This window comes from Chaetodon trifascialis, chromosome 7 (genome assembly GCF_039877785.1).
Source record: "Chaetodon trifascialis isolate fChaTrf1 chromosome 7, fChaTrf1.hap1, whole genome shotgun sequence".
Taxonomy (NCBI): Eukaryota; Metazoa; Chordata; class Actinopteri; order Chaetodontiformes; family Chaetodontidae; genus Chaetodon; species Chaetodon trifascialis.
The window spans coordinates 23882711-23894531 of NC_092062.1; the positions used below are offsets into that span (position 1 = coordinate 23882711).

Genomic DNA, 11821 nt, shown 5'->3' on the forward strand with positions numbered 1-11821 from the left:
TGCAGTACAGGCAGTTAGGACTCCCTGTTCTATCAATGGTGGCCCTAATTCTCATCGTAAACAGATCTTGTGTATGTGTTTGGGTATTCAAATTAAATGTCTGCTCATTGCAGTCCCTATATATTTCCCCATCTCTGGATATCTAACTTTATGTGCATGGGGGTCTGTATGCCAGCTTCTCTAATGTACCCTCCCAGAGCTTGTAGTGAGTGGAGAGATGCTTCGTAGTGTGTCACACCCCCTCTACTTCTACCAGAGACACACACATACACATGCACACACACACGCACCAGCAGTCTTGGAGTATCTCTCAGAAGTGAGCTGATTAGGCCTAAGACTGGGGACTGCTTTGCCTAATCATATCGCTGCATCCAAATCATCTGTGTACATTTCTAATTACATAGTGGCACGCGGTGTCCTTGAGCACAGTGGCAGGTCTCCATTTCATCTCTGTGCTGTGTCTCACACCCCCTCCCTCCACCGCTTGCCTTATTTTTCTTCCCTCTCCTCTCTCCTCCATCCTTATTTATTTATTTCCATCAGCCTTATCTTTGTTGTTGTTTCAGTTGACTGTGCGCTGAGCAACAGCACTCATTTGCCCACCGATCTCTCGTCCTTTGAACTCAGCGTCGCAGGGCAAAGCCGACTGTCGGGGGCAGCGGGATCATCTTTGATGATCTGTTTATTGTCCGGCTCCAATTTACAGGGGTTCACAGTATAATATCCATTCCAGCATGCATAACACGAAGGATCAGTCATGGGTAAAGGACAGCAGCAAAGAATTTTGTTTGGGTTTGGATCACAGGAATGGCGCACAGGCAGTGTAGAGCAGAGCTGGAACTTCCTCACTTACTTTTGTACTGCCAAGATCTCTGTGTGAGAATTCTATGCCGTCCTTTCCTGGATTGTCCTACGTCTTCCTAAAGAAGCCATAAAGCTTTTAAGTGCATGCAGAAAGATGATCTTTCTGCTGCTGTGCCTATACATTTGTGAACTCTGAATAGCCATGTTTTTTCTTCCTTTTTTGAATATCCTTGATGAAGGAAGGCCCTGAACATCTTGGTATGCTCTAGAATTAGATGGCCTTCCTATTGTTCACTGGTGTGTGTCTCTCTACTGCAAGGCCTTGTCTTTTCTTTTCCTCCCCTCTTCTCTGCACTGAACCTTGTTATTGAACAGGAGGCATCGCGACGCCATACAGTTGACAAAAGCCAGGCTCGAAGGTGAAGAGAGGGGACAACCTTTAACACTGGAATGCCATATCCTTTTAGGTGCGACAATTAACTTTGCAACCTTGTGCAGTAGTTTAAAATGCCTCCTCAGCAGCTGTGCTGTGTGATTTCAAATACTTTCCTGAAAAGACCCCCCCCCCCCAAAAAAAACAACTTATTATTACTGCTTTGTTTGGTTAGTGTATTATCCCTAATACGTTTCCTCAGGCTATTTGCAACCTTTTGTCAGACATCCTACAAACTGAAGGCAGCTTGTGCAGTACAGATGATTGCATTTATCTTGCCTTTTCCACTGTGTTCTTATCACCTGTCACAGCCATTGTTTAATACCAGCCAGCTCACTGAATCACTAGTAATTGCTGCTGCTGAATGCCTCTAAAGTGCGACTTTCTTCTCATTGTATGCCACCAACAGTAACATCTATGCGCTGCTGCCTGGAGGCAAGTTCCTGAGATATTAGTTCTCCACTCTCAGAACTGTTAGTCACACTGACAGACACCTGAGGCGATATAAAATGTCCCTCAAAGCCATGAAAGAGGGAGACGGGCTACTTCTCTTCTTCAAAACCTCTGAGTGAGGAGCAAAGGGATGCAGAGGGGAGGGGAGAGTACCTTTCTAAAGCTGCACTTAAACCCCTTCGCATATGGGGGCCATACCTTGGAGTAGACATGAAGGGGGAACCCATATAGCTACAAGGCCCAGTATCATAAATAACACAAGACTTCTCCTCTCCTGTCTCCGTCTCCTCCAGTTCACTGCTGGAGTGTTTCATATGGTAACTAGGTGTTCACTGTGTGGCCACATTGTTGCCCATCTTTCAAGTGGCTCAGAGGAGGAAACCTTGAGGTAGGGGAAGAGAAGGAATTTTTGATGAAAAAATGCATTATTCTGTTCTTTTTCCAATCTCCATCCCCCCTTTCTCTGCCACTCACTGTGGGAGTGGAGTATTTATTACATAAACGGCAAAAAGAGGAGAGGAGAACTCGGCTGGAGGAAGAGGTAGTAATAGAGAGTAAGAAAGCTACAGGCTCTTTCACCTGTCAGGTTAAAAATGTGGGTTGGATGGAGCCATGAGAACTTTTTTCCTCCTCCACGCTCTACCTGCAGTGAAATATGTGACGACGCAGCCGACGTCTATTGTAATTGCCTTCTCTAAATAACTGAATCCATGTCAATCATACCTCAGTATTGATCCAACAGAACTTTAACATTACCTGCCAGAAAATTAAAATGATGCATACACTAAAGGAGAAACTGTAGTGTGAGCCTGCCATAATTTATCAGCACAGTTTAAATGATGCACGACGTTTTACATGCTTTTTCCCGAGCTTGCCATCTGTCGCATCAAGCTAATAAGCGCTTATTATAAGGTAGCATACCTTGTCTTTATTGATGGGTGATAAATCTTCTGTTTGATCAGCAGATCAGCATTATGCAATTAATAAGGACAATTTTGAGGTTGCCAGGTTATGGATTTGTACATTTGTTAGGTTATTATGGAGTGAGTAAAACATTAATAAAGACTTTGAATCTAATAAGACTGGAGTTGTTAATGGGTGGCTTTTGTTTCCTGGTGCTCTTCAGGGTTTTCTCTCTCTCTCTCTCTGTAGTGTAAGAGGTTATATTTTCAGTTAGGCATTGGCTGTGAAATATGAGTATTTCACAACCTTGCAACCCAAAACTTGTCCTTACAAATGTCTTATTACTAATCTATAAAGCAGTCACGGGTGATTTATTGGACATTAATAAATCCATTAATGATGTATAAACCCCTTAGAGCATCCCTTCCTTGAAAGCGGTACCCAGAGCCTAAATGCTTGTCCGCCTACCAGTCGCTGGGCTCTCCAGCATCACTCCGTATCTCTGTACATGAGGATGATCTGGAATCCCAAGAATCCCAACCAAGTAAATTATTCAGCCGCTCCCATTATTTCCATAATTGCCAGCATTGTAGTGGTGTTTGTAATGTCATTAATAACAGGCGTTGGCGTATAATACGCTTAATGTTATTTATCTGTTGGCAGATAGCTTGATGCTGCTAATCCTCATTCATTTGCTGTGGATCAATGCAAATCCGCTAGCGTGAGTGAAATCCCCTCCCCCTCCCGGAGCTGATGGTTCCTAATGTATTTTCCCACCATTAACCAGCCATAATCCCTGCTAATCATCACTAATCCACATCTCCTGTGTGTGACGATACTTCCCTGATGAAGGAGGCATCGGTGTTCGCGAGCGCCCGGACACTGCTGAGGCTGGAGCTCCTCTGCTGGTGCTGCCGAGGGCCCACTCACTGAGGAGGACAGAGTGAACTGTGGTGATTCGTAGGTCAAATAGCTGGGTTTTGCTGTTTTGTGATGAGTACCGCTCATGTATTATTGATTCATCGGCATAATGGAGGTTGTGTCCCTCCATACGGTACAGAATAAAAATTGCATATCATCAAAAAATAACAGTTGGTACCAGTCAACTGTGGACTCCTTCTGTTTCCCCATCTACGCTCACTCTGCAGGCCTCTGCGTTTTGCATTGCATTTCAATCCATTTCGACCGGTTACCTCGAGGCCCTCTGAGGTTTGAGTAGCTGTCCAGATACTGGGTGGTTTGATGCTTCATCCCTGACTGAGTCACATTTAAAACTTTCTAAAATGAGACCTGATGTGTCTCTGCTTGGCTCACCACTGTGAAGAAGTGACAGATTGTGGACAGGGGCAAGCCTTGCACACTCAGATAGGTTCAGATCAGTTTAACTCCATCACCTGAATCCAAATGGGATTTCTTTATTAGCTTGAGATTTGATGAAAGGGAGGACATAACTTAATCTGTGTTATATGTTTCTGTAACGGTGCAGAATACAGTAATTCAGCAGGTGGAGATAGTTGAATGCATGTTTGCATGTTTTATACAAACAAACAGAAATAGGTAAAATAGTGTTGAAAACGGTGATTATGATATGTTTAACATTATATTGTTGTTGTTGTTGTTATTATCATTCTTGATTGTTTTATCCAACTTTGAGGTAGTTTGATGTCGCTGTACTCAGGTTCTACCAGCAGGGGGCGCCTGTGACCCGCTGTTCTCTGGCGATTGGTTTGCTCCTTCATCTTGGCCTCTTCTCCCACAGTTTGACCACCTCAGCCGCTGAAAGACACTTCTCTCCACTTGCACCAAAAGCCGTACAAAAGGCCGATTTCGGCAGGCTTACGTGGTGTCTTACATGCAGTTAGATTTTTCAACGCATGATACAGCTGCACACACATCTTTCTTAAAAAATACCGAATTTGTGAAAAATTAAGGAAAATATTGGTGGATGTTGGTTGTCAATGATGTTTAAATGGAATAGAAATTAATGGCAGTCTCTGTCTCCAAAATCTGAGCCGAGTTTTCTGTAGAATCTGAACGCTCCTTCAAACTTTCTATTGCGCATTCGTGTTTGATATCGGCGCACTCAGAAATTAGCCCAACAAAATACAAATGCGCAGCTGTTAACTATCTGAAACAAGTAGCCTGGTCATTAAAATAATGCCCTAAATGTAGACTAGTTTGCGCTCCTACAGCAAACCTAGGCTCGACGACTGGCAGCTCCGTGGGTGCAGAATTTCACTGCTGCTGCTCATCTTTTTAACTTTTCACGGTGGTTTCGAAAATTTCCAGATAAAACAGAAAATGTGGTGCAAAGGACTGAAATGTATCAGCGCCTGCAATGAATCTCTCAATGGAGCTCAGCTTTATCCTGATGTGAACGCAGAGACAAGGCGCACCGCCGCTGTGGCCCGTGATAAACGGGAGGCAGAGGGGCCCTTAACTTTAAAACAACAGCTCATGTCTGATTCAGAGAAGCTGAATGTTGATTTAGGCGCCACGTAACATGAAAATATGTTGCCTGTGAATATAGGCCTGTCTCTCCTCTCACTGAACTTTAGGGCCTGCCGTTTTCGTTTATGTGTTTTTCCCTCTTTCTATCTTTGGAAAAGAGGCTGATTTTCGCCTGCAGGCACCTCTTTTCTCAGATCAAACATTCGTCACAATTCGCCTTTTAAATGCTGAGAACATGACAAGTGATGGTCGATGGTTTATGTAAGGAGAACAGCTCAAATTTCAGCTTGACTGAGGAAGGCCTGTTTAGGCTCTGAATAAATAAGTCACCTGGGTGAGAGGACTGCTACTAATAATGATGGTCATAATAAAAATCACTCAATGAAAAGACAATAATTCCGTATTAATATTGCACAATTTAATTACTGCGATTATTACACAAAGATGTGAACAACGTCAGAGACTGTGTGAACTTAGCAGGGAATGCCTGAGGTAAAATACTGTTGTCTACTCCCTTTAACAGCACATGTACACAGCTTCTGATTTAAACGACCCCCTGTTACATAACGAATCCCCGCTATTTAAAGTGAACACATGGTGTGCTGACCGATGCTCCGCACACTGACCAGCATCCAACTTTAGGATCATGTTTATCTCGTTTGCCTGGTGGTGCTACAACAGACAGCAACAAAGGGCGAGTGGTTTGGATCTTAATGAAGACAAAAGACCATTTCTTGTATATATGTTTTATGTAAGTAATAAAATATTACTATAACATAAATATAAATGTGACTTTGCAGTCTACATTTAGCAATCAACATACAACCAATGTAGTAAACAAAAAGAAAAACATACTGAAATCCACTGCAACATAACCATTAACAGAGCTAAACAAAAAGCTCCAAACACGTTTAAGAAATAAATATATATATATAAATGGTCAGATTCATAAATGAAATCATATTAAAATATCTTCTTGGAATTAGTAAGTGTACAAAACTGCCCGGAAAGAAACAAAAACAAAACAATATCTCAGAACAAATACAAGTTTACATATTGGACATATTTACATATCGGAAATAATCCTGGCAACATTTTCTCTAAAATCTTTTTTTTTTTTATTATTATCATTATTTTTTTTTTTCTTCTTCTTGAAATAAAAAATGCTTCCCTCATCTGTAATGAATAGCACTGCTGTAGGCTTTTGGACTGGTCCAGCATTGAGAAATGACACACAACGCATGAGATTTTCAGATTTCCTTTCAGGTCAGAAAAAAAAAAAATATATCTAAAGTTAAGTCCCTTCATCGCTTACCCTTAAGGAATTATTATTTTCTTTTCTCCGAATCCAGCGTGTTAATATAATACAATGGATTGATGGGACAAAGGAAAAGCGGTGTGGCTGTAACCAGATTAAACATCTAAAAACACAGAGGAACAAAGATCGTGTTCAGGCGTGATATTCCGACATGGGGCACTGAAGTTACCTGAGTTATTATTACTTTTCGTTTCGTGTTTGACCAATCTCTCTTGAAATGTTTGGAATAGAACAGGATAGCAGGCAGTAAGCAGTGTGAGCTGACAGCGCTCTGTGGTGATAACCAGGAACCTGTAAACATGGGATTTATTGTGTTTTAAGCCAATGGAGATCAGCTCCACTCACAATGTTATTAACAAATATAAAATTGCAACAATAATATCAACGAAAGAATAAGTGCTACATGCAAAGAAAACAATAATTTGAACACAACCAACCCCACAAATAAAAGAAAATGCGCTTTTAGAATTGCCCTTTTAGCGTCTGGTGCTGTTTGCAAATTTCGACGTGGTCAGCTGCAAAGCTTTAAATATCTTTTAAGGCATGCAAGCAGGACATACGCGTCCTGCTGCACTGGACATTTTCTGAAATGTTTCTGACCTTAATGACGAGTGTTTTCGGGTGCCATAATTTCCATAAACTTCTCCACCATCAACTCCCACTGAGTAAACATAAAAATGAAGAGGCTGCTCTGATGAGTGACAGTACCTATAGCAAATCATGAAAGAAATCATAGACAGTCTGCAGAAAGAGAGACACTGAAGTTAAAGGATTTCCAAACCAAAACATCACACTCAATATAACAAATAAAGTATACACTAATATTCAGAAATCTGGTTAATCAGTTTAAGCCCGAAAAAGCAAAAATGTTCATTCAGTGTAGGCGATTCATCTCCAGTGTTGATCATTTTCAGGCAACCACCTCGTTCTGGTGAGCGCCAACAGTTCATGGTACACCAGGAGGAGATGGCCTCAGTTGCCACATTTAATTACTCCCCATCTGAAACAGCCATGGGATTTCAAATTTACTTTATATGCATGTCTCCTCCATATAATTTTGGTAAATAAAGATCTTTGTTTCACTTTAAATGCGCACGGAATCAGTAATAGCGAATTTTTTTTTCTTTTTTTTCTTGATTTTTTTTTTCTTAACATTTTCCCTCTTGCCATCTATTTGTTGGACATGACGATCTCCGAATACTAAGGGCAAAACTCATCTGTTCAACTTTTCCATGTCTCTTTTTCTCTCAGGAAAACAAAAGCCAAACTTAAATACTGTAAACTCCATAGTCCCTTTCCCTTTTCTATCCCCCCGCGGAAATGCTGGGATTGTTCATGAAAACAGTCACTGCACAGGACTCTGTAGTGTGCGGTGTAGAGGAGGGGTCTCTGCTTGGGAATATACGTCCTCCATATTCGGGTGAGGGACCCCCACTGGTGTCATTCTTTTCTCTTTTTGTCTTCTGTTGCAAAACCAAACACGGACAACCTCTTTTTCCAACTGCAGAGTGCCGGCTAAAGTGCTGATTTCATGAGCAGACGGCTTTGGGCATTTTAAGAAATGATTTTCCAGCGCTCCTTTCACCCCAACTTCAATGGAGGTCCTCTTCTTTCGTTTCCTGCCCTGCGCAGCAATCTTGTCCAAATTGGTGGGACTGCCCGTGTTTGAGTCTGTCTCCTCCAGCCACTTGTTTAGGAGCGGCTTAAGTTTGCACATGTTCTTGAAGCTGAGCTGCAGCGCCTCAAACCTGCAGATTGTGGTCTGAGAAAAGACGTTTCCATACAGGGTGCCCAAGGCCAAGCCCACGTCCGCCTGCGTAAAGCCCAGTTTGATCCGCCGCTGCTTGAACTGCTTGGCGAACTGCTCCAGGTCGTCGGAGCTGGGCGCGTCCTCGTCCGAGTGGTCCTGGTGGTGGCTGAACGCCTGCTGGGGCGACTCCATCTGGTTGTCGTGGCTGCCCGAATCGTCGTGGAGCGGGTCCCGCATGCCGTGGTGCAGGGAGCCGGGCTGGGGACTCAGCATTGCGTTGAGATTTGTGTATCCAGGCTGGGAGTAGACCAGTGACTGGTGGCCGTTGGATGGGGACAGCGGGGACAAGTGGTGGGTCGTGGTAGGCGCCCACGAACCATGGTGGCCGTTCTGCGTCTGCTGGTGCACCAGGTGAGATCTGTGGTGGAAGCCGCTGCTCAGGTCCTCTCGGGTCGCTTGCACGGTGGCTTTGTGCTCCTGCTGTCCGATGTGGGTTCCGCTGGACCAGTCGGTGTTGGAGGTGGGCAGCCACTGGTGGTGCGTCAGGCTCATCGGGTGTCCCGTGTTGGTAGCCGCAAGCCCTTGCAAGTACTCGTGGTGCATCATTTTCTGCACCTCTCTGTAGGTCGTCCCCTGGTGCATCCTATCCGAATCCGGATGCATGAGCGGGTTAGACGGTAAGGAGTTATTCCTCGGAATATACTGAGCTGTTGTCGCCATGGCTCCTACTTCGAAAACTGACGAGCACTTCGGAGGTCTCCAGGCTTTAGAGCCAAAACGCAACAACCTGCTCTGGGAGGTCTTGGGGAAGAGCGAAGACACGCCTCCCTTCCGCTTGTATTGGCTCCTCTCCGATTCAAGCCCACTAGGGACATATTCAATAGGCGCAGGGTTTCAGAGCATGGTACAGCGCATTTTTCGCACAGGACGGATAGAGCTCCGATCTTACATATGTTATAGAAAAAACATATGTTCTATTTATTAAGTGTCTCTTTGAGTTTTTAACAGTCCTCCTCTCATTTCGTGTACCTGCGCACAGATAACCTCCAGTCTGCTGCCAGATTTCTTTTCTCCAATTCTCTCCAAGGAAGGTGAACGGGCTGCAGCAGCGGGGTTTGATTAGGTTTCCCTGAGTTTAGATCGGTTGTTTTGCAAATAACCACGTGGGGGAGTACCGAGATCTTTTTGAAGACCCCCCCCCCCCCCCCCCCCCCCATACACACACACCCCTGCAACAGACACACATGCACTTCCAAACACACACGCGTACACCTTTTATAATAGGTCACTGATGATTATAGCGCTCCTCATTTTAAATAGATTATAAGGCGCGATGCTTGAGCTCTGCAGCCACCCACACGACGAGAGGCGTGTAAGTAAGCGCTATGTGACGTGTCTGTGAATGCTGCTGGAAATGTGTGACAAATTTGAAAGCATTTGCTCTATTTCAAAGCCTCCGCGTATGTCATTTATTTGTATTGTCTCGGTAATTTTCAATGTTGTATGATCTCATCATCGCCACCCACTTAGTTATGATAGGCCAAGATACGCTCTCTCTCGCACTCTCTCTACCCCCCCCCACACACACACACGCGCGCGCGCACACGCTCGCGCACAGTGCAGGTGACACATATTACACACAATTTATTCACATCATTCAAATCCTGAACGCAATCATACAGCCGTTATCAAGGTTTAGTGCCATATCCGATCATAATCATTTATAATAATAATCTAATTTTTATATGACATTGCATCCTCACTGCCAAGCTGCAGCAGTTGTTCTGGATTTTCCCAGTCCTGGAAATTTACATTTAACCGATTCAAGAAAATAAAATTGCCTATATTCTTATATCATTTACCTCTCGAAGCATTTTACTAAGCAGCAACTTGGAGAGAGAAACCTTGTGTTTCTTCCTCCTGGCTCCTTCCTCACTACCTCTCCCAGTTGATCTGATTATTTTTCCCTTCACGTTTTGTCCCAATAGCAAATTACCAATTCTATGAATTGCAAAGCAGCCTCAGAGACGCTGAGGGGTAGAGAGAGAAGGGGGGTGTGGGGGGGAGATGCGAAGATTGAAAGGGATCTTTGCAAACACAATCACGTTCTTAAATGGAAATGCGGGGCTTTAAACAAATCTTACATCTCTCCCGTTCCATTCGCCTAAAACTCTGCAATCAGGCACATGTTCCACTCCTTCTAAAACAGGAGCTTTTTGGAAGGTTTTTCAGGCGCAACAGTCCCATTTTAATCATTTACCTGAAAGCAATGTTTTGCCTTTTTATCTCTGCCGCGTGTTTGTTGTCATCTTCCCCACGCGACTATTTTCTTTCTATTTACAGGACGACTCAACTCCAGTGTTCATTTTAATCCGGGACTACATGACTAAAAGGTAAGTTGTCTCCTTTCTGCTGTGACCGCGTCCTTGCTGTATACTCTCGTCTCCAGCGTTGACAATGCAGCGAGTGTGTGTCTCTGTGTGTGCTTGCGTGCGTGCGTGTGTGTGTGTGTGGAAAATGTTGTCGGGGTCACAGGTGCTCGTCATCATCTCTTGAAAGGCGTGGTTTTTGTCCACCCATCCGTTATATATTTATTTGGGATGAGCGCGAGACAATCGGCGCGAGCTGTCTGCGCGTCGTTTTGGGACAATTCATTAGTAAGAAAGTCCGATTCGAAGGCGCTGCTTTTAACGCAGTGCGCCTTTTTATTGGCGCTATTTGCAATGTGCGTCATTTTAAGAGACACTTCTAACTGTTAATGTGGTGCATTTTTCCAAACGTCGTATTTGTTTAATTCTAGACAAACAATAAATCGGATGATTAAATTCTAACATGGATTGAAGGATACTTTGAAATACATATATTTATTAACCTAAACATTAATTTGCGTAATTAATGGTCGATAGAATGAACCCGCGGGGAAATCGTATAAAATGTAAAAATAACACGCAAGACAATGATGGACAGTGCTTCTGTAACGCGGCTCGTTAATGGCAAACCACAGCCAGGACATTTCTTATTGTCACTGTCTTTTCTCTGCGCTTTAAACTCCTGAGAGACCTCAGTGGCTGTGTGTCACTGCTATGAGGGACCGGAGCTCCACGCAGCTTCAAGTTAATGAAGATGCGTTAGCCATTCAGTCATTCTTGTCTCCCAGTCTATAAAAAGCAGTGGTCTCTGCCACACAGACCCAGTCTTGTGCTTTGCCATGCCAGCGAGGAGCTGCTGGAAAAGAAAGATCCAGATGCTTTGGCCCTTTTGTACAGAGTATGGCCTTGTGTGCGCTGAGGTGCATTTTTGCCAGGACGCACGAGGTTTCCATGGTGCGCTCGATGAAAGGGATCACACAGAACTTGGTGGTGAATGACAGGCCGTACAGGAAAAGCGGCTGGAAATGAGCACGATATGATGGATTTAAAAAATAGAAAGAAAAAAAAGAGAGACAGATTGCGAGGCACACTGAGCATGAACCGCAGAGATGAGTGTGGAGGAAGTTGGGTGACCCTGGAAGCGTGTGCACAAGTCTCTTCTTTGTATCACCCTGAAGACACAATTCTCTGATTTATTCCTCACTTTCTCGCGAGCTTCTCTCCTGTGAAGTCTTGCCATGAAGTGAACATGCAGGAACTGAACAGACATTAAAACTTAGACTCTTAAAACACACATTTTAACACGGACAGGACATTAAACAGGATGCTTTCGCTGGCCA

General features: G+C 43.8%; 1 protein-coding gene across 1 annotated transcript; it reads right to left on the reverse strand.

The window, feature by feature from the left end:
* Window positions 1-5493: 5493 nt before the first annotated feature.
* pou3f1 (POU class 3 homeobox 1) lies at window positions 5494-8958 on the reverse strand. The gene has a single exon (XM_070967405.1). It carries the CDS (start codon window positions 8830-8832, stop codon window positions 7708-7710), a length of 1125 nt encoding a protein of 374 aa, XP_070823506.1. The 5' UTR covers window positions 8833-8958; the 3' UTR covers window positions 5494-7707.
* Window positions 8959-11821: the final 2863 nt, after the last annotated feature.